The sequence below is a fragment of the Halichondria panicea genome, chromosome 3, assembly GCF_963675165.1.
Source record: "Halichondria panicea chromosome 3, odHalPani1.1, whole genome shotgun sequence".
Taxonomy (NCBI): Eukaryota; Metazoa; Porifera; class Demospongiae; order Suberitida; family Halichondriidae; genus Halichondria; species Halichondria panicea.
This window is the reverse complement of record NC_087379.1, coordinates 3,906,302-3,929,056: the sequence shown is the minus strand read 5'-3', so window position 1 is coordinate 3,929,056 and position 22,755 is coordinate 3,906,302. Positions and strand designations below refer to the sequence as shown.

The 22,755-nt window shown below is 40.4% G+C and overlaps 2 protein-coding genes across 4 annotated transcripts; both read left to right on the top strand.

The window, feature by feature from the left end:
* Nucleotides 1–1,962: 1,962 nt before the first annotated feature.
* Nucleotides 1,963–14,582, top strand: LOC135333558 (msx2-interacting protein-like). Of its 2 annotated transcripts, XM_064528527.1 has the most exons (21): nucleotides 1,963–2,156; nucleotides 2,960–3,199; nucleotides 3,696–3,826; nucleotides 3,876–3,987; nucleotides 4,759–4,847; nucleotides 5,209–5,381; nucleotides 5,675–5,800; nucleotides 6,518–6,622; nucleotides 6,730–6,855; nucleotides 7,013–7,136; nucleotides 7,237–7,422; nucleotides 7,509–7,763; nucleotides 7,909–8,017; nucleotides 9,478–10,353; nucleotides 10,554–10,714; nucleotides 10,815–11,000; nucleotides 11,519–11,605; nucleotides 11,713–11,875; nucleotides 13,845–14,046; nucleotides 14,117–14,272; nucleotides 14,357–14,582. In XM_064528527.1, the coding sequence occupies exons 1-21, from the start codon at nucleotides 2,050–2,052 to the stop codon at nucleotides 14,489–14,491; spliced, it is 3,849 nt and encodes a 1,282-aa protein (XP_064384597.1). In that variant the 5' UTR covers nucleotides 1,963–2,049; the 3' UTR covers nucleotides 14,492–14,582. The 2 variants fall into 2 exon arrangements, with proteins under 2 accessions (XP_064384597.1, XP_064384598.1); XM_064528528.1 differs by lacking the exons at nucleotides 1,963–2,156; nucleotides 2,960–3,199 and adding an exon at nucleotides 3,234–3,479.
* A 26-nt stretch (nucleotides 14,583–14,608) lies between these two features.
* LOC135333557 (uncharacterized) lies at nucleotides 14,609–22,464 on the top strand. 2 transcript variants are annotated; one of them, XM_064528525.1, is made up of 17 exons: nucleotides 14,609–14,727; nucleotides 15,350–15,380; nucleotides 15,432–15,582; nucleotides 16,385–16,470; nucleotides 16,522–16,647; nucleotides 17,577–17,867; nucleotides 18,029–18,958; nucleotides 19,015–19,263; nucleotides 19,320–20,066; nucleotides 20,156–20,314; nucleotides 20,372–20,668; nucleotides 20,722–20,827; nucleotides 20,881–21,056; nucleotides 21,117–21,268; nucleotides 21,324–21,459; nucleotides 21,514–21,647; nucleotides 22,180–22,464. In XM_064528525.1, exons 1-17 carry the CDS (start codon nucleotides 14,653–14,655, stop codon nucleotides 22,363–22,365), a joined length of 4,032 nt encoding a protein of 1,343 aa, XP_064384595.1. In that variant the 5' UTR covers nucleotides 14,609–14,652; the 3' UTR covers nucleotides 22,366–22,464. The 2 variants fall into 2 exon arrangements, with proteins under 2 accessions (XP_064384595.1, XP_064384596.1); XM_064528526.1 differs by lacking the exons at nucleotides 14,609–14,727; nucleotides 15,350–15,380; nucleotides 15,432–15,582 and adding an exon at nucleotides 15,738–15,795.
* The last annotated feature ends 291 nt before the right edge of the window (nucleotides 22,465–22,755 follow it).

The following is a 22,755-nucleotide window of genomic DNA, read 5'->3' as shown; positions in this document are numbered from 1 at the left end:
CTTCTGAAAAGGCTGCAATGGCATTCCAAGTAAGCAAAACTAGGTATAACTCGAGAACAAAGCATTATTTTGCAAATCCACGAATTAAAATCCAAGTAAACATGACTAGAAGCCTATAGAAACTCTTACTTGCACTTGATTCATCCTTGAGCAGCTGTAGCAGTCTACACAGACAGACAGACAGACAGACACACAAACACACTACCGACCCAGAGGAGGTTGGACACGATCACGTGCACCACTTTTTTTGCTGAGCTGGCACAAAAATTGACAAATGAGTTCTATGTAAACTTTTAGCTGGTGTTGCACGGTCATTAGAGACTGAAGGCAAACTTTATGTGCCTCGCTGGCTTCTTTTGATATAAAACTTTCATTAACCAACCCGATCCCCACCGATCCCCTTTATTCTGGCGAGTTATCAGTGCATACAGTGTTTACTAGATTCTTGACAGCCAGTACAATGCAAGCTTCATACAGCACTGCTAAACTATACTCTACCCTATAGTCTAGCTAATCTTGGTCCAGCCAGACAACAGACACAGCTAGTCCGGTGTTACAAGTCAGTAAAGCAAGAGTATCCATAACTTTTTTATTACAGTTATTCGGTATCTATGGTAACGTGAGCAGAGACCTTAGGAATGTCACATGATTGATGACGCGTGGCCAACCTCCTCTGCTACCGACCCACATCAGGTCCGTGTGTAGCCTCGATTCCAGGCCGCATTAAAATACGTATTTTAATCGGCCTTGAATCGAGGCTAGTCCGTGTGCAAATCGGCCAAAAGACAACTTGGCATGATGCATAGGCACCTCCGTCATGCCCCGGCAAAATTAAGACACCAAATCTATAAGACCACTACCCTCCCCAAACTAGAGTACTGCTGTGCGATCTGGGACCCTAGGAGCTCAGTTGATAACTTGGCCCTAGAGAATGTTTAGAAGTTCGCTGGCAGGGTGATCACGGGAAAATGGAAGGAACCGTACAATATCCTACTAGAAGAACTAAACTGGTTGCCGCTTACGATCAGAAGGAAAATACAAAAACTAAAAGTATGCTATAATATTCTTAATAACAATTCATGCATACCCTCCAACCTTTTCATGCCTCACCCTCACCCCTCACCCCGTTTCCTGCACTCCAAACCACTTTTTAAGCCATATGTAAGCACTATTGCACACAAGTCTTCTTTTTTTATAGAAGTTATTACTCACTGGAATACTTTACCTAGGTTTATTGTAGATAGTACATCTTCTTTTAGTTTTAAAAAGAAATTACATTGTCTTTTTAGTACGTAGCACTAACTAAACTATTGTTGTCCTCGTTTTGTTTGCTTGTTTTGTTTTTGTTGTGTTGTATTCTATGTTTCTGTTTTTTTTTCTTTTTCTTAATAATTTCTGTTGTGCTGTTATGTCTTGTTTTTCTGTTTTTTAGGTTGACATTACCATTAGCTATAATAAGCTATTTTTTGTCCTTCCCTGTATCAAATATTGTTTAAAGAAAAAAAAAAAAAAAAAAAATACCTCGCTTGCGCATGCGCACCGAGGCATAATCAAAGAGTTCAAAGCGTACTAGAACATGGTGTGTTTACACCTCTCATATAATATTCTCAACTACAGGCAGCATGGGAAAGGAAGGAACAACGTTCTACAAAAGACTAGCAGACATGCTATCAAGAAAACAAGAAAAACCATACTCTATTGTCATGGGATGGATAAGATGTCGGCTAAGTTTTACCATCATTCGATCAGCAATTATGTGCATACGAGGAACCAGATCAGCTTTTGCTAAACCAATTTACAAAGGGAACCTGACCCTGGCAGCTGCCGAAGGTCAGACCGCTAGGGAAGAACTTTGAACTTTATGTGTACATGTGTATAAAATGTTCTATATACCATAAAATTATTCTTTCAAAAAAATGTCTGAGCGCTCATTACCTATAATAATTATTATTGCACGTGCACATGTGATGCATATACGTACGTCCATGTACACATACGTTTTTTATTAGCTGAGTGTGTTTTTAATAGGCTAGCTGAGCTGAGCCAGCTATGGCAGCTCCTGTATCTACCACTATTATAAAAGAGTCACGACACCTCTGGGTAGGAGGACTCCCTGACACAATAGACGAACCCAAAATCAAGGAGTACTTTTTGAAGTGAGACGTTGTAGATCTACCTCTAGCTAGCTCCAGCATGCAATAGACAATTTTTAATATCTACATTGTATGGGGAAAGTAGTAGGTACATGTACATTGTAGTATAGTGTGAAAGGGGTATGTATGTACGTAAGTGCACCGTGCGATGTTGTGATGAATTGTGGTTGAGTCTACGTATACGGTATTTTTAATAATTGCGCTTTCGAAGCTAGTGTATGCAAAACAAGACCAATGAATTTATGTGGTGCTATAATTATGGGATAAAATTAATGTCCAGGTGACGCCTTATTATAGGGGGCCTTATTTGGAAGAAGTAGGTACTCTACTCTTTTTGTGTTAAAACTTTTGTGGTGGGAAAACCGAGTTACTGTACTCGTTGAACTCGAATTTACTGCAACATAAACCATGCTTGGCCTTGGGGTTTCACCCTCGTTCTCGGAGGTGTACTGCCATAAATTCTGATGTAGTGGACAATAAGAAGAACTTATAACGCCAACCCAAAGTTTAATGTTTTTCTGGAATAATTTTTCAGGCATTTACGTAATTAGAGTGGAGCTACATGTACCGTATCAACCTCAAGGAACAGCATGGCCTTGAGGCTAGCATTAAGTGCCAAAAATATTGTTAGTGTTCTCAAAAATATACATGTGTGGGCACCAACTTTTTTTGGGCGCATTGTACTGGAACCAGCTGCATATAAATAATTTTAGTCCTACTTTGCAAAATTTGTAGTGTATAAACGAACATACTACATTTTACAAGCTAGTTTGTGATTTTCAGCTATGCTGTGATAATTGCACCAGGTTTGGCAAGGTGGAAGGAGTTAAAATACTGCCACAAAAGTATCCCAAGATTGGAGTGGCTGCATTTGTTGATTTTTTTGATGTGAGAAGTGCAGTGGAAGCTAAGGAAGCCAAGCATAAACTGAATGGGCAGGAGCTGCGTACAAACTTTAAGTCCAAGCAGTCAGAGAAGTTTGAAGAAAAGAAGCTGTCTGATGATGATGAGGTGGTGGAAGATAGAAAAAGCAATGATCATCAAAGGTATCAAGATATGCGGTATTTCTTTGTCGTGTAGTGCTGGTGTAGTGTATTATAGGTAGATTGAATGTGCTGGTTTGTTGAGCACACAATAGTAGAAGTATTGCCCAAGACCAAGTGGCTTGTAGATAGTGGCTACTAGGTTCAAAGTGTATCGTACAGACAAGATTGTGATTGTGAATTGCTCATCTCGTCAATTGGACGAGCAAGATGGACCCTCTATTTCTATGCTGATGGAAGCAAGCTGAACTCTTGCATGCGTGTTTGTTAATATCGTAGTCAGGTAAGGTGATGTTTATTCAAGACCAAAAAGACTCCATCATGAATCATGTGTGTCGTTATTACGTTATTCTGTAGTTCATTACAATAAATAGTATCATTTTCTACATACTACTAGAGTATGCACCATTTTGTTGGTGGTGCATGTACAGTGTACATCTATTAATGTACATATGTCATTGTAATGTTGACTGATCGCTTGCACACTGTATTTCTCTAGCTCGTCCAGTAGCTCCGACAGTGAGAGTGATGTAGAGAGCAGCTCCTCATCTGGCACTGGCTTAGAATACAACACTACAAAAAAGAAAGAGTACACTGTCCTGAAGATTTTAGGCCTTCCTAAGCGACCAGGTATATGTAGGTGTTTTGTTAACCCGATTAATGTCTACACATAATTCAGAGAGGGTCCTTCAAGATGGGCTTTACTATGAATACACTCGCTATTCATCTTCTGCTGAGATAAGGATGTATGGAGATGACTCAGATAAATGGGCTGTGGTAAAGTTTAAGAAGTAAGCTGAGATTTTTACCAGTATTATCAAGAGTCCATAGTAAAAAGAGACGAGTATCGAACGTAGCATTCCTTACATCGAAAGTAATTAACGTGACTAATTTCTGCTTGGTAACTGACCAATCTGAGTGCCCGGAACTGCCACTTGCCTCGAGGCAGCAATAATATCATTGCTAAATTGTGATTAATTGATCACGCCTTTCAGGCAGGAAGTCACGTTATTTACATCCGACCTGGCTCTGGACCAAAGATGTTTGAGTCTACTGTATATAAACCCGACACATACCCAACCACCTTTTGTTGCCATGCTAGATTATTTATCACCTTATGCAATGGTAGAAATGTTTCAATTGCTTTTATGTACTTAACCAAAAATGCTCTGCTGCACTTCTATCCTTCAAGGTCATCTCTAGCAATCAGATTTCTATTTTCACTGGCGAAAATCTGTTGACTCTTGAACTTATACTAATTGAATAAAAATACGTCCACCTCTTTTTCTCGTTGTCACATTTCATTTCTTCTTCATGAGGTCTTGTTATGCCATATAAAACATAAACTACCATAATTACACACAACTAAGCTCCTCTTACATTTAACACTCAATACTTTTCGATCGAAACAAAACATCATGGTGGGCTCGAGGCATTTGAGCATCGCTGTGCTAGACTACTTGTTAAATGGAGTGTTCATAACATTTTAGCATATGTACTTACAAATATTTTACTACGAAACACATGTATGTGATAGGTGCTGTATTTCTTTACACTTATAGAAGCGACAAGTGCAAGCAAGCTTGTCAGGAGACACAAGGAATTGTCCTTTTCGGTAACAAGATTAAAGTCACTCCACTGGATACTGATGGTATGTACCATGTAGTACACTGTACAATATCGTTTGCATTAGTCTCGCGCGCCATACTTGAAAAGGGGAGAGAACGTATGGTGACTATAGCTAGTATATATAGCTCTGATGTACTGTTTTGTTTCACTTGGTAAATTTAATGTGAAATACATGTAGTGTCCGGAATAGTTACAACAGGCATGCAGCTGCATGCGGTTTAATGGTACAGCTACGTTGCTTGGAATGTGATCTTAAATTTTCAAGGTATTGTCCTGATATTTAAAACAAATGTAAATTAAAGCACCAGCTGTCTGGATAATTAGATGTGTCCGATAAATTACATTAGGGTGTGCATCTTCACTCTCCCCATGCACTCGCTTAGACTTCCCTCCTGGTGGTAGAGATGAGCCGGCTGTGTCCTCACATGGAAACAAGCCTGTCCGGTTTGAGGAAGTTGACCCTCAAGCAACTCGTTCACTGTTTGTTGGGAATATACCCAAAAATATTAGTGTATACGATGTCCGTGATGCATTCCAAAGATATGGCACTATTTTGGTGAGTATAATTATACTGGCTTATACAGCGTGGTTTCAGATCAGTGTTACGAAATGTACATGGCTTTCTTTCTGTACGAAGTCCTTGACCGTGTAACTATTAGTATCCAATGAATACAATATTAATTTTCTATCTGTAGTTACAGGTACATTTATTACACTAGCGGATAATTATGAATTGTCGGGAAAACCACTCAGAAAAATTATGAAGTTAAAATCTTTAGCAACATTCCAATTAACTGTATGGTATAATAATTCACTTTTTTCGTATCTTTTTCATGTGGCTGCTCTCAGGATGTGGAGATAAAGAAAATGGGTGGGACAGCAACGTATGGCTTTGTGCTCTATTACGACCTCTCCAGTGCTATTGTTGCTAAGAAGTACATGGATGGCCAGAACATCAAAGGAAACAACATTCGAGTGAGAATTTTCTGCTACCATGTATAATGATATGTACTGTATGGTGGGTAATTTTGTCGGGGATTATAATTATTTGGTGAATAAGGCAAGTTGACAGTTTTGGGGGGTGATCTATAATGTATGTACAGTACATGTGCATGGACCGGGACAATGTTTGATTTTGGAACTCATTATCTTTTATACCGACTTCTACGTGTACATGTACGTGAGATTGCACATGCGCAATAGGCTACGGTGTATGTGACTACATCCTTGTGCATACAGCTCAGAAAGGACACACAGACGATCAGAGCAGCTCAGATGGGGACTTCTGAGTCATAATTATAGGCATGCCGAGTAATTTGTACAGCAGATGACTTTTGTCAAGCACAGTAATGCCTGTGCTTAAGTCCAGCGGAGCTGTATATTGCGATAAACTTCTATTCGGTTGTGTACTCGCCTCCTTCAGCATAATTAGAGTGCACAACATGAAATCAATGCAGACAGCAGCCCAGAGCTTTAATCAAGGCACAGACACTCCTGAGGCCAGGCAGGCACGTTTCCAGCTTAGATCTACAGACATGCACCGTCTTTTTAACAGGGGCTCCTGATACGATGGAACATCTATTGTGATCAAGAAACAGCGGTCACTCTAGCCTCATAATGTTTAACATTCTCTTACAAATTTAATACCAATACCCTAGGTTTATCATTAATTTTGTGATGTCCTCTGACCAGGTTGGCTTTGGTAAGGGCACCAATAGCAAGCAACTGTGGGTGGATGGTGTAGACGCCGGAACGTCTCGACAACAACTAGAGAAGCACATGAATAAATATGGGAAGGTATGATTGAACACTATATACCCCCCCCCCCCCCCCCCCCCCCCCAGTGACATACATATAATTATTGTAAGTCACCAATATCTTAGTTATTACGTGTTCCGAAACAGGTGATTCGGCTTGGCCTCGACTACCAGCGCAACTGTGCCATGGTCCAGTATGACTCCATTGATTCTGCCAGGAAAGCTTTAGAGGCTGTCAAAGGTGCTCACATTGGAAGCAGCAAGAAACTCATGGTTAGATGTGTACTGAACTTCTTTTCAATTCCTGTACACACACATGTGAAATACGTTTTTAATCTACTAGTACAAAGTCATATGTAGTACTGTGTGTTAATGTGCAATACTTGTACATACAATGTATATGCAATGTCCTACCTTGATTAATTTTTAGACTGACTTTGCTAATCGTGATGCTCGAGCCGCGTTCTTCTCTCAAATGGACAGGCTCGAGATACATGTAGAGGGGGCTCACCAGTCCTATCCCCCTGGACCTGGAATATACTCACCAGGACCTGGTACAATTGTACACATGCACGTACATGCACAGTATAATTATATGCATATGAATTCCTATTGTTCTTGCACTTCCAACCATAAAATCATCTGGTTTGGCAGGCATAATGGAACCTGCGTTCAGAGGGGGTATGATGGTACCTAGAGGAATGTCTATGATGATGGGACGTGGTGGCTACCACCCTCCAGGAGGACTACCCGTTGATTATATGTATGACCCGTACATGGATGGGGGAATGGGCTACTATGGTGGAAGGCCCCCCTTTCATCCCGGTAGGGGACATCCTGGTAAGTACATTTACAGTGTGTGTATATTTATGTATCAGGCTTGGTATACTTACATTAATTCTAACTATAGCCTTTCATTGCTATAGTACCAATGGGCATGCCCCCATACCCTGGTGGGAAGTATGAGGATGACTACGAGGAGGAATTGGCAGCATACAAGAGGAAGAGAGACTGGGATAAGGAGAGGGAGAAGAGAAAGAGCAAGAAGAAACAGAGCAGCTCCAGTGAATCCAGCAGCGAGTCAGATGATTCTAGTCACAAGAAGAGGAAGAAGGAGAAGCACAAGAAAGCAGAGAAGAAACAGAAACGTAAAAGCAAGAAAGGAGCAGAAGAGAGCGGAGGTGGGTAGGATGTATACAATTAGCACTACATAATTATTATACATACTATAAATTATATACAATTAGCACTACATGTATGTACAAATGTATAAAACTGGTAATTTGCTATAGTCATGCATTGATTAATCGATGATTTTCTGTGTAGAGGCGTCCTTGAGTGATGAGAACAGTGGAAAGAGGCTAAAAACCACGCAGAAGTCCAAGGAAAAGCCCAAAAAGAACCTGTCACCATGCAAAAAATCAGAATCTGATAGGTATGTGTACAGTATTGTGAGATGCTGTACCTGTCTCATATACGCAAGTATTTAGTGCATGTACATGTACATAGGAACAAAAATGGAAAAAATTAATCCTTAATGGCGCTAAAATGTGCTGCCTTAATTGTTACATGTACATGAATACGCTCCTGTGGCTGTGTTCAAGAAGTCAAACTGGTCATAGAAGAAAGTTATAACAGGAAGAAAAATGTTTGTCCTTCACAGACACACCTATAGATCCTCTAAGACTTCCAGAACCGAGTAAAGTCAGGGTTTCATCTAGTGGGGGGGGGCTGGGGTGAACCTTCCCCCCCCAAAATGTTTGTAGAATAATAACATCATCACATTAGTACTGTCTATGATGTGCAATATGTAACTAGATGTACTGTGATGCACTAGCATGTAATAGGAGGTGTGGTCAACAAATATGGGAGTGGCCAAACATTTTGCGGCATGCGTAAACCTTCCCCCCCCAAACTTTTAATCCTAGATGAAACCCTGAAAGTGACTAGTTTCTGGCATTCAGTCTGTGAAATACATTGTATTATTCATAATATCATGTGTGTACTAAGTGCAAAATTAATTTACCTGCAACGGAGTGTAAGTTAAACTAACAAGCACGAAAAAGCATGTCCCTTCAATGAGCATCACCAGTTACCATGAATATAGGCGTGTTTGTTATCAGCACTTGTGCAGATGACCACTTACCCTACATTTGCACTGCTGTTGGTCAATGGACTATGTACAGAACTAGGCGTGTTTTATCCCTTTGCTTGACCGGCATATTCAGTTAGCTCTGGAACAAATAGTCCGGATAATCTACTGTATTAGTTATTGTGCAATACCTGCAGCCCTCAGGCATTACCTCAATACAGTGTAATTTTTAACACGCTGTAATAACTAATTAAATTTTGTTGCATTCAAAAATTAAAACACTGCATTATGTAATGACTGTGTGTGGACGAATAATATACGTGTGTGTGTTACGTAACTGAGAGCAATAATTATTGTCATTAAAATCACTACTGTAACATTTCCAGCGACATAAATTGATTGCAATTGCAATTAAAAAATTAATACCGCATTATATTTTCACCGCTTTTTTAATAAGTAAGTTTCTCGTTCTATGTTATTTTGTAAGAGTTCATGTGATTAACAAATGGCTCTCTCCTGCTTTCCACCCTTTTTGTGATCCCGGCCAATCTTAACATGCTGCAAACATTAATTTTTTTCCGACTAGTTTCTATTAGTGAAAAGATGTTGCGAATGAGCCAAATCAGCAGAAAATTGGACACTTCGCTATTTAATTTTATGATCATTGCTGATTTCACACAAGTAACAATAATTATAGAATTTTGCGATCTTATCTTGCGATAATTTATCATAAGCACTCGCAACCTTTGTAATAATCACACAACATTGTGTACTATAGTCACAAATTATATTATTCCATGCAGTGATGCCAAGAAGAAAAAGCTGAGCGAGGCTGTATCGAAGGAAAGCGACTGTGAGGATCAACTGGTCTCGGAACCTGCCAAACCCTCAGTAGAGAATAACCCTAAGGTTGCTTCTCCTCCAGCTTCTTCATCTGACTCCTCCCACTCTGGTGACAAGCTTAACAAAGCTAATAAAAAACCACCTGCCCCACCTTTGCCTGCCATGAAAGTACCACAACTACCTAACAGGAAAGACTCGGTAGAAGAAGAACCCAGTTGCAAGTCACCAGTAGACGAAGAACTTATCGTTGATACTCCTCAAAGCCCTCTTGTTAAAAAGTCATCGTTATCTGCTTTACAAGTAGAGAGTGACTGGAGCAGTGGAGAGGATTTCAAAAGCTCTGACAATAATGAAAATCTAGTATCAGAGCTTAAAAATTCTGAAAAGGAAGATGTTGAGATAGTAGAGAAAGGTACATGTATGATGATGCTGCCTCCAAGAGAACCCTCCCCACATGAAGTAGCTTCTGAGTCTGATAGAGACATTGAAAAGAGATCTGCAGTCAGAACCAAACAGGCCAAACACATCCCAATAAGGTATCAAGTTGATCAAGATGGTGTGCCACGTAAGGAGGTGCAGCGTTCCCGTGACCCTCGTTCAAATAAGCGCTACCTTAGTGGCCCCAACTCTCCATCTCCCCCTCCGCCTGTAAGTGGTTATGTGGGTCATCGAAGAAGGCCCCGCTACAAAGACTCTTCTCCAGAGCAGCATGAACGAATGAGACATCGTAGACCTCGACCCTACTCCCCTGGACCATCTCGATTCCATCACAGACATTCCAAGAGTCCTCAGAGATTCCCTTCTCCTGTATTCAAGGGAAAACCACCATCTCCAAGGTAAGTACATGTAGTATGGATGATTATTATTACCACAGAATTTTTACTTCATAATGATTAAGTATACATGTAATTATGTAGTATCAAGAATCCATGAAACTTTAAACATTCATTCCATGGTGGTATACATCTAACAGTTAACCACTTCCTTGAATGTAGGGTTGTAACGTTATACACATGCACTTCTGTGTTCTTTACAGACCCCGATCTCCTAGAGTAAAGGAAACTCATGTTCGTCACCGATATGACTCTCCACCAAACGAGCCAACTCGGAGCAGCAGATACTCTCACCGAAGTTCCCCCCGTTCCCCCTCTCACCGACATCAGCATTCCATCTCCCCACCTTTTCCCAGGTCTCCAGGTGAGCTCTGCATAGATTGGCCAGAATCCAGCGTTCTTGTTTCTCCCTGCATAATGTAAAACATTATCACTAATGCATGTGCTGCTTGTTCCCTGTCTAGACCGCAAACGTCCCAGGCACCGTACTCCCAGTCTCTCCTCTCCTCGAAGGTCCCCTGGTACATTTAAGTACAAGCGTGAAAAGTCCCCTGCTGTGGATGGAAGGGGTAGCTCTCCTCACCAGAGACGTGGGAAGAGAGGGTACATTAGCAGAACACCTTCTCCTAAAACCAAGTACCGAGAATCAGGTTAGGATCAATTAGTGTTGAATGATGAACATATCACTGCATACCGTACCATGTGATGCCACATGATGCGTGTAGTATGTGGTTAACTATGGAAAGAGATCATCACTTCTAACAACATACAGTATAGATTGAAGCGTTAATACACTGTAAAAAAAATATGGCTACCTCTGAGCATATAAAACCTGACTTAGCTTTGTCTGTTGTTCGGTGGAACCAGGATAATTTAGACTATAAGGGCAGAGTTGTACTGGCTGGAAAGAATAGTTATTGCAGTAAACACTCTATACATTGATAACTCGTCGGAATAGAGGTGATTGCTGGGATCGGGTTGGTTAATGAAAGCATGTTCAAGGCAAGGAGTTTATGAGGATGTGTAGTTAAACCCCACCCAGTTGCTATGATACAGACCCCAAGTCGGGGTATATACACTGATAACTCACCAGAATGGTGGCGATTGCTGGGGATCGGGTTGGTTAGTTTAACCCTCATTTATCTGTATGCACTCACTGTGTCCATAGGTACTGCTAAGGAGGATAAATCTGAGTGTAAGCGTCGCAAAATGGAGGATTTACGTCCAAAATCTCCTCCCTACCCACCACCCAAAGGTACACATCACTCCTACTGATGTGCATTACTGTATATTGTGCATTCACATTGCATTAAAGTATAATTTTGTAGTGCATTAACTAATTACATGTACATGTATGTGCAGATTCAGACAGTGGGAATTGCTCACCTTACCGCTCTCATGCCCCACTTTCTATTGGAGTGGACACTAAACAAAGTCCTGCACAGAGACCTGTAGATCCACCAGCACCCAAAAACAAACAACCCCCTTCTGAACAGAATCAAGATAATTTGCTAGACCTCCTCAGGTACATGTACTGTACTTTAAAAAACGTCACAATCCCGAAGATTGCATATCAGGGATGCAGGGGGGAGGGTGTACAGGAAGGGGGACACAAATTTGAACATGCATGATTGTGTTGTAAGTATACAGTTGAAAAAAATGTATGCATTGTTGTTTTACTTGCATCAGTCTGGAGTCTATGGTGCTTACTTCTGTAGCCAGTTGCTCACTCTCCTAGCTTGTCTTTCCCTTAGCAGGTGGTCCAACTCTCTGTTTGAAGGCAGAGTATAGCTAGCTAGCTAGCTGCAGTACTCCTCGAACTCTTGTTAAGCCATACTGCAGTCTATTAAATGTTCTGGTCATGCGCAGTAAAGAAAGCTTAGTTAGCTCTATATATCTACATCAAGACAGTAAAATCTGGTAAGCTTAGCTAGCTAGCTAGCCAGTGCATTATAGCATACATGTAGCAGTAGTCGAAAACGTTGAGTGGTGGTTGGAAAATATCTAGAGGTGGTTAGTAGTTACCTAAACGACCACTGTAGGCAGAACCCTGCATATGCCGTTACATTGTGTATTTCTACCTATAACTCTCGAGTACCGTATAGCGGGTAATTTTCGGGGGACAAAATATTCGTGATTCAGCAATATTGAGACATTTCGTGGGTAATATTTTCGTGGTTGGAGCTTGCACTGCAGGTAAAGGTAGGCAAGGTCGCTTCATTTGTGGGTAAAATATTCGTGGTCAGACCTTCAACCACAAAAACCACGAATATTTTGCCCTACGAAAATTACCCTCTATACGGTATATAATTATGTATACGTGCGTAATATGTTATAATAATTATACTATACATGTGCAATAATTTTAAGTACCGTATAACAGGTTATTTTCGTATGGTGGAAGTTTCATATTGAAGAGCATCGTACGAAAATTAAAACTACGACTTACCACAATAGATTCTATGTTACTCTACAAATATTTTTTACACGAAAATTTGCACCAACAAAAATTACCTGCTTTACGGTATTATATTATTATATTTACGGTATTATATTATACATCTTGGTTTTGGCATAATAATGCCTCGAGGCGTAGCCGCACGAGGGATACGGTATAGCTGACTGTGTCTGTTTGTGTGTGTATTCTAGCTGTAACTGCTCAACGGTTGCAATGCGACGAAAACTAACAGCTTCTATAGGCTTCTAGGATTTGATTCTTGGATTTGCGAACTAAAGCTTTGTTCTCCGGTTACGGCTACAGTAAAGGCTGTTGTAGTCTCTCCAGAATCTTTTGTAGCATCATCTGTTCGCATAAAGTTTATATTCAACTTATGAGTTTGCCTTGCACTAAAGCGCTAGCTTTTTGTTAGCTGCAAGAGTCAGAGAGTCAAAAGACAAAATCACCAGGAACTAGCTAGTACACACATTCACACCTAAAACATCTGTAAAAGTATACTATAGATACTATACGTGCGCTCACGAAATAGCTGTAGCTATTTGTGTACTTGACCTCTTGCAGACACACCCCTTATGCCTGTGGATCTAATGCGCATGCGCCCTCATCCCTACGTGTGAGAGAATCCATTTTGAACCCTTGATCCAGGAAGAATCAATTTTCTTCTTTCTTGAGATCCTGGTAAGCCACAAAACACTACAATGATACCATAATTATACAATAGATAACAGTAGATGGGTCCTTTATTCTCAGTTATAGATAGATAGTTATATATACACTGACTTTCTGTGAAACAGATCTTGTATCATTCTAAAGTATAAATGCAAACTTTCATTATTGATCTTGATCCTCTCTCAGTCTGTGATAGCCAAACATAAATAGTGTGAAGAAGAGAGATCTAGACCATCTTGCAACTACCATGTTGAGGCTTATTCCCTCTACTATATAACGCTTGAGTGAAAGCATAACATGGCGAGAGGCATTAGCACAGCGCAGCTTGTAAACTTGTTTCATTATTCTATTTATGTTTTTCTTTTAGACGTTACCCTGTGATGTGGCAAGGACACCTCACACTGAAGAATGACTATGCTGCAGTTCAGCTCCATTTTCTGAGTGGGAATGTCCAGCTTGCCAAGCTGAGTCTCCCCCAGCCAGCTGAGCAACACACACCCACACTTAAGATTGCTCAGAGAATGAGGCTGGAGAAAACACAGCTTGAGGGCGTGGGGAGGCGAATTCAGGTCAGTATCATGTACACGTCTCTTGCTGTTGTCTATCAAAGTCATTTTACACTTTGTATTTATTCATTAGAGTGACGGTGAGCACTGCCTGCTGCTGGCACTACCATGTGGGAGGGATGCATCGGATGTCCACACTCAGACAAATGCACTAAAGAACACCTTTATCACATACCTCATTCAGAAACAGGCTGCTGGTATCATAAATGTACCTGCATCCACTCCTCAGGTGTGTAGTACCTCTGTTTGCTTGCTAGTGTCATTATAAACTGTTTCAGTGTTTGGAAGTTAAACACTGTTTTGTTCCTTGTAGGGTGGCTTTGTACTACACATCTTCCCTCCCTGTCCATTTTCCCAAGCACACCTTTCACGCGTTGCTCCTGATTTACTTAGCAGCGCTTCTGATAACTGTCATCTAATGATAGTTGTTGCTACTATGTCTCAGTAACTGTTGCAGACTTTCTTGTGTTATAATTATTTGTGTGGTCAGATTGTTGTACACATTTATAGGTAAAGATCATAATTTGTATTGCTATGGCTGCAGTCTCCATTCTATTTAATATTAATTCTAGCTAAATCTCGCTGTTGCTGCAGTTTGAATCACAGAGAATGGCCTGCTATGACCAAAGCTTGTTGATCTTACTATTTTTTGGGGCTCTATTAATATTAGCTGTCGAGTCGACGGTGAGTTGTTTTATGCAAAAATAATTGTTTCTAGATCTAGCTCTGTCGGTGACATTGCTATTATATCTATAATTATTCTGTATAGAATGAGGTTAATGATTTTGCTCACAGTTTTGCATAATTATAATTATAGTAAATTAATGCAAAGGAAGAGTATATTTTTTACTCAGTGTAGCTCTCGTTGTAAGTAAGCCTACTTAGTAGCAGAAAAGTGACTCTCCGCCCACAATTATTTAATAATTGTGCGTGTCGGTAAAACCTCATTCGGTAGCTGTATCTTAATTGTACTGCAGCTATGTTTTTTGCTCAAATTTGTTGAGGACATACATGCAGGTGCATGTTAAAACGTCTGCAGTCTGCATTGTTAGTTTATAAGTGACACCGTCGCACCTTTTGTGGCCGTTGTGATAGATAAATTAATGTCATCTATAATTGCACTAAGTGATTGACTAGTTCTGTGCGGTCATAGAAGATGACTGACAGCTAGCTAGCTCTCTTTCATGTGTTAACTTTTTAGTCTTCAGCCAGATGCTGACTTCTGCTTGTGTAATACATCTGAGGGCCCTACTGTAAACATTGTACGTGTTAATTACTAATTTGTGGTTCACTAATCATGTTGCAGATTCTGACCTATAGCAGTAGCAATGGAGTTGGTAAGCCAACAATAAGCTTATTTTTTTAACAAAATTTAATGTGTACTTTAGGACTGGGAAAGTGCTCTTCGGATCAATTTGAATGCTTTAACAGCTCGTGCATCAATGCCAGCAGCCAGTGTGATGGTGTTATCGACTGCTCTGATGGATTTGATGAAATTTTCTGCACATTGACGACTGGGTGCAGACTTGCTGAATACAGGTACCATTCTGCGTACTTAATTGCGTACATTTTACTATAATTATAATTATATACTGTGATCTCTCTTTTTACACAGCCCCTTAGCCCAGTTACAATGGAATCTCGATTATCCAGACACTTTAGTTTCAGAGGCATGCAGGCCGAATAACTGAATATGCCAGATAATCAAATGGATAAGCCATGCCTCAGATCCACCTTTAATATAAACAGCAGGTAATGCAATTTGAGGGCACGTGGTCATCTGAGCATGCGCATTTAAGGATTATTAGTTGAACTTTAACTCGGTTATAATATAATTTGCTGAGCCGGATAATCGAGGTTCTACCGATGGTTCTACTTTACACTTTTTTGAATATTAAACTAAGCAACCTGGTCTTTTAGCAACCCCTTCCATTCTATCGAGTTAATAGTGACATAATTAGCTTACTAGATTCTTGCCAGCCAGTCGATCTATAGTCTAGCTGATTAACTGACCTACAGACGACACAGCAGTAAAGCCAGAGGTATAGCCATTTCTTTTTTTACAATTGTTCAGTATCTATGGTAACGTGAGCAAAGAACATTAGATGAATGATGATGCATGTCCAACCTCTTCTCCCAACACTCATATACCTTCAACAATCACACAGTTACATGTATCAGTTAACAAGTAGAGGAATAATTAATTGTAACGGAATAATGTACAGCCGTTTTTTTATCACTTTGTTGGTATTCCCTGGCAAATCCTAGCAACTTTAATTAATTCCCGTTGTAATGTTTTTTTTACCGATTTTGAATGCAATGGTTCCTCCCAAAATTGTAGTTGTCCTGGTGAAGACGAGTGTCTGCCATTATACACTCTTTGTGATGGTATAGAAGACTGCAATAATGGGGAAGATGAAATCTGTGGTGAGTGTAAATTATCAGTGTTAAATTTTATACGTAGATCTTGTCTGTTAGGTATACAAACTGACTCTGTTCCGTGTGGCTATAACCACTTCATTTGTGACGATGAGTGCATGCCTTCTACTTATCTCTGTGATGGTTTGCAGCACTGTACGAATGGTGAAGATGAAAGTGAATGTGGTAAGTGCTGAGTGGACATAATTATTAATAGATGTTTTGACCACTAGTACAGTACTTTTATAACTTGGAATTCTTATGTCGTCCCTTGCGCTACCGTACCCTCACGAAAATACGCCCACCGTTTTCTGCTAGGCTTATTAGGAGACTGGGCATAATTATAATCGCGAGCCCCTGCAGTTAACATTAAGCAATAAGTGTTTGGGGGCCCCTCATTCAGCCCCCTCTCGGTAATCACATCGTAAGATGGAAATAGGTGATAATGAACCATGGCGAGTTTTCACTCGAATATACGCCCACCCGCGGCCTCAAATCGAGGCTGGTACATCTATGAAAATCATTGTATTGACAACAACTTTGTTATATAGCATGAGTATAATTATGAAAAGCATTCATGATATTAAAGAATGAACATGAAGAAGTGGACTCGATCTGCATGACTCTATTCGTTGCTCGTCAGGTGTAGCAGCAGGAACTTCCCGAAGGATGGACAAAAGTTGTAGGTCATACTCCTAGAGCTATCAGGTACTCTGTTTCAGAAAACCAAGGAAAGCTAACCTGCAAAATTGGCCTGGGTGATGACTTTGTTCTCAGATTTGTGTCCCTTTCTCCTGCATATAGGGCAAATAGATTCACACAGAGAAATTATATGTCTGATCTTGGTCCAGCAAGGAGTTGAGTCTAGCTAGCTACTACCTAAAACTTGCTTTCTTCTCTAACCTCGAATCCAGGCCTATTTGCCTGGATTCTAGGCTATTTCTTCACTAAGTGAACATGTGGCGTTTAGCTACTGCACATGCTCAAACTCTTCATTCTGGGTGGGCGTATTGTCAAGTTAAAATACGCTTGTGCAAAAACTTTGAGAGGATGGGTGAATTTTCGAGAGGGCATGGTACCATATACAACAATTTGTGATGTTTTTCTACTTGTAGGTCCTCCTACTGTGATTAATATGCCGAAAAATGAGTCAGCCACTAAAGGGGATACCGTTACGCTTACGTGTACAAGTAGAGGCTACCCTCCTCCATTCGTATCGTGGCGAAGGAATCTAGAACCTATTCGAGCTAATCCTCGGTACCACCTTGTTTCCAGTGGTGGAGTTGGAACACTTACCATTGACAATGTTCAAAGTGGAGATGCTGGTGATTATAGGTGCGAGCTTCAGTCAAGACTGTACGGAACAACACTGTCTGAAGAAATTGCCACTGTAACGGTTTTTGATGGTGAGAAGCTTAGTATAGTAGTATAATTACCGTAATAATGATTATAGTGAAACATTTGAGTTTGGCATGATTGTATTCAAATAAAAGTAGTGCAGTCTTGATCACAGTGTATCTTTTTGGAGCTTCAAGTACATGTAAGCACATCACTTCCATTTCTGTAGATCTACCATACGTATGTAGAGGTGATATAAATGAAGTTTTTGAGCAAGGAGAGTACTTCTATTCCACACGATTCCTTGCCAGTGGTCCAGCATCCGAAGCTGCAGCCGACATAATTTTTATTGTTGATGAATCTGGTTCAATGGTAATGGAGCATTCATGGATACAGAAAGAGGTATATCTCTTGGACCAGGCTCTCAGAGAGAGGGGGGTTGGTGCAGGCGTGAGACAAAATATGTTTTCTCTTGTTGGATTTGGAAGAAACGACTTCAATGCCATTGGTGGTATAACACTATCGACACTAGCTCTTCCAAATGAGTTTGTTGCTGCTGCTAGTAATCTCCAACTTTCAGGTGCTTTGGAGGATGGGTACGCTGGCATTGAGCACGCTATTTCCTCAGTTCAGACTCGTTCTGGAACAGCAAAGCAACTCATACTAATAACAGATGAAGATCGTAGCCTTTTGCGACCAGACTTGACCAAAAATATTATTGAGACACAAATTCGAGACTCCGGCTTTATGCTCAATGTTATTCTAAACCAAGGATATCTTAGCGACCCACTTAATGATCACTCGTTCACTCTTGGTCTTGGAGCCAATGGTACAGCGTATCTGTTCAATGAAAGCAGCCCCTCACTCTTCAGCTTATTCGAAGGTGGAATACCAAACAATTCACCATTTTTCAGCTTTGGAAACTCGTACGAGGACTATGCCACTATTGCACATGCCACTGGGGGGGCAGCATGGGACCTGAACCAGCTTAGAGAGCAAGGTCGTTTGGCTGAAGCTTTCACAAATGCTTTTACAGCAGCTAAAGTGCAAGAGGTGATGTCTGTTTTGAGAGAATGCTTTCTCTGCATTTGTGAAGTTCCAGAAGAGGATTGCGTGTCCAATAATCGTAGCCTGGACCAGTGCTCCGGTGCAGCTGAAGGTATAAATGTAATTAAGAGCAATCAATTACTTGTATTTCATTTCTCTGTAATACAGTCATCTCAGTTAATGTGGTACCGGCCATCACTCTTAGGACAGTTGGAAGTGAAGTAAACTTTGAATGCGTTGTTTCCCCGAACGTTTCAAATATTTCTATCTCCTGGAGCTATCCCAATGGTTCTCTAATCAATATACAGAGCAACATGTTGCTTGTGGCAGAGGTAACTGAGCTGTCTGAGGGACCCTATGTTTGCACAGTAACTCTTGGAACTCTCACATTTTCTGCAGAAGCATCTCTCAGAGTTGGTAAAGAGATTTGTCAGTCATAGTACAATTATTACTAATGTTTATCTCTCCAATAGACAGGCGCTGTAAATTGGATGACGGAACTTATTTAGTACTTGGAAAATCTCGTGAAGTGTTGTCATCTCTCCGAACAAACAGGACTGCTGATGTGATACTGTTGGTAGATGAATCTGGATCAATGTCAATGGAACATGCTTGGATTCCCAATATGATAAAAGCTCTTGATCACAGTCTGCAAAATGTGGGTGTTGGAATTAGTGCACGAAACTATTTTGGTTTAGTAGGATTTGGAGATGATTGCATTAATGAACTCAACATAGCGAGGGTACTGACCTCCTCTTCTAATGAATTGTTTGTAACAGCAGACAACATTTCGGAATTCACAATGAATCTATCGGTCGGAGGCAGACAAGAGGATGGTTACAGTGCATTGCAAGTTGCTATTGACTCGTACCACTTTCGAGATGGTGCCAGGCTATTTATTCTAATTACTGATGAGGATAGAGATGTCCTTAATGCCAACATTACACGAAGCAGTCTCCTAAGAGCAATGCGAAATGAAGGCATTGTTCTAAACGCTGTTGTAAATCAAGAATTTTCTGGCAACGAATACAGAGGACTAGGGATTGACAGTAAAGCAAATGTATTTATCTACGATCCTTCAGCTCGGTCTCTCTTTAGAGTAATTACTGGAGTAGGATCACCAATACCAGACAGTGCTCATGGAAGCACCAACACTGATTACACTGACCTTGCCTTGGAGCTCAGTGGAGCAGTTTGGGATATTGGGCAGTTGCGACAGGGTAAGTGCATTTATGAATGTCACGTGAAGATTTTGGAAGATACGACTTTTAATTTACTAACCATTGATTACTATAATATTTGCCCCTAGGTGGAAGTGTTGCTGAAGCATTTACTAATGCATTTGTGTTAAACAAAGTAATTGAGACTAGAGCACAGATGGAAAAATGTTTGAGGTGCATGTGTACTGCAGGCGGGATTAAATGTGAGGCTCCAGCCACAAGGAACATAACTTGCCAAAGTGTTGTTGGTATGTTACGCATTAATTTTATACATGCTGTCTGCAGACTGGTTTCTTACTCTGTAGCACCTGCTTTGCCTGGAGAGAGTCCGCTGCGCATCCAAATTGAACACGGTGCTACAAGTATATCTCCAGGTCTTGAACTCACTTTGTACTGTACAGTCAATTGCTCTGCTACAATTCACTGGACTTTCAATGGGGCTGATCTACCAGCTAATGCTGCTGTAACTGAAATCTCTGCTTTTAGCTCTGTACTCACAGTAGTGGATGGACTAGAGGGAAATGCTGGTGTGTACACTTGCCTGGCACAAACTCCTAGCGAGAGGTATAGTGCTGTAACCAATGTGAAAATAGAGTTTTATGGTGAGTTTTCTGGGCTACACGTTGTTGTCATTTCTATCTAAATAATTATATAGATCCCACGCAAGACTTGATGCTCAAATTGACACCTCTAGAAGCAAAATTTCCCAGAGGCAGTAACAATGACCTTATTTGCTCTGCCGAGAACCCTGCTATTATTGAGTACGTTGTTGAATTTTCATTTGGGAAATCTGATTAAGATTTTGTTTGTTCAGGTGGACTTTTAATGATGGCCCACTACCTTTGAATACTTTTGTCATGGACTCGGTGACAGTTTCTATTCTGTCTATAATGGAAACAAATAACCTAAACAGAGGGGCTTATACCTGTACAGTGAACGATACAGATCGTGGAGTTATTAACAGAGACACGTCTTATGTTGACATTGTTGGTACGTGTTATATAATTATAATAATTATTAATAAAATGTATGTCTTATTTTTAACTATAGACCCTGCTGTCAGGGTGGACATTGAACAGGATTTTTTTGAGGTTGCACTAAATTCATCTGTGGAAATAGTTTGTAGGTATTCCAGTGATTTTCCCAGTGCAATATTCCAATGGAGACGCGCCGATAATTTAAAGCTACCACAACAAGCTGAGGTACACATAATAATTATTAACATGCAGGTACAGATTATTTATTGTTTGGTTTTAGGTTCTTCAGTCCTCATCTGATATTAGACTGCTAATACCAAACATTTCTGACGATGATAGTGGAAGGTACGTTTGCACAGGGCAAGCTGGAGACGAGATAACCCAAAGATCTGCTTATGTTACTATCAAGGCACGGGGTGAGTTCCTAATCAAAGTTGTAACTCACAGTAGATCACTCGATCTCTTTACAGAAGCTGAATATGAAGTGTTTCTCAGCCCTATGGAAAATATTTTCGTCGGGGTTGGATCCAATCAATCAGTCTTTTGTGATGCAAACAGATATACAAGGAGTTTCATATGGTCATTCAATGGCTTACTAATACAGGTAACGTCAAGAGTTCATTAGGAAGAGTACGCAACTCCACTTAAAACCTAGTAGGTGTTTCTTCTAACCTACCACATGCTGTTGTATAAACTGTGAAATCAAATTTGCAATGAGTGATGATTTTATTCATTGCCTTTCCTGCTAGTTGCGATTACAACAGCTAGTATCTGTGATGTGGTATGGAGGAATGCCTTTTGTGTCAGTCTATTGGAGTTGCGTACTCTTTTCGTACTCTTCCTAATGAACTCTTGGTAACGTGTATAATAAGCGAGCTCTTTCCTTAAGGTGACATATTTTCGCGAGTATTAATTTCTGCTATTTCTGCGAATGAGAGTAAAATCGCAAAAATGTGTACTCGCAGATAATCAATAAACTCGTTAAACCACTTGCGAGTAATTAGAAATGCTATGAATAACACAACTTCATCAGGATTTTAGCAGAATTTAATACTAGCTAAACAGTGAAAACGCAAACAAATCTACCTATGAAAATATGTCACCTTAAGGTATAATTATTATTATGCCCCATGCAGATACAAGGGGAGCCTTTGTTAGAAAGTGCTGCTGCACCCAATGTTGTTGCAATATTGGTTTCAGAGAGGAGGTCAGCTATAGTTATTTTGGCTGCGAATGTTGAAAACTCTGGTGAGTATCAGTGTCAGGCCATGTCCATTGATGGAAGCTCTGCAAGTGCAAGTACTGGTGTAACAGTAGCGTAACACTGTTGCTATGAATATGGATGGATTAGACATAACAATTTTAATGGACACATGATTTTATTGATGACAAAAAATAAATTACTTATTATCACAAAAATCTGGGCATCAACTTGGCCACATGCATTTGACATAATTATGTCCAGGAGACAGCAATTCAGAGCCTATTAATTCATTAAACCACACAATTAAGCCCAAGGAGGTGGTCAGTACCAGAACGAATGGGCCCGTGAGGGAGTGTGAGGAATATTGGGATATTGGAATAAAAGGGGATAGGGTGGGGGGGGGGGGTAGGTATTGGGAAAAGAGTGCGAGAAAGTGGGGAAGAAAGGTAAACAAATTGGGGGAAAGACTGCATGGTGTACTGCATTGATGAAGAAGAGGGGATCGAGG

What these genes read in the sequence shown, in the direction of transcription:
- LOC135333558 (XM_064528527.1), top strand. Translation starts at nt 2,050, where the DNA reads ATGGCAGCTCCTGTATCTACCACTATTATAAAAGAGTCACGACACCTC. An exon ending in AAAGATATGGCACTATTTTG is followed by an intron (nt 5,382 to 5,674) that starts GTGAGTATAATT and finishes GGCTGCTCTCAG; the next exon opens with GATGTGGAGATAAAGAAAAT. An exon ending in AATTTGCTAGACCTCCTCAG is followed by an intron (nt 11,876 to 13,844) that starts GTACATGTACTG and finishes TTTTTCTTTTAG; the next exon opens with ACGTTACCCTGTGATGTGGC.
- LOC135333557 (XM_064528525.1), top strand. Translation starts at nt 14,653, where the DNA reads ATGGCCTGCTATGACCAAAGCTTGTTGATCTTACTATTTTTTGGGGCT. An exon ending in TAGCAGTAGCAATGGAGTTG is followed by an intron (nt 15,381 to 15,431) that starts GTAAGCCAACAA and finishes TGTGTACTTTAG; the next exon opens with GACTGGGAAAGTGCTCTTCG. An exon ending in TGTTACTATCAAGGCACGGG is followed by an intron (nt 21,460 to 21,513) that starts GTGAGTTCCTAA and finishes ATCTCTTTACAG; the next exon opens with AAGCTGAATATGAAGTGTTT.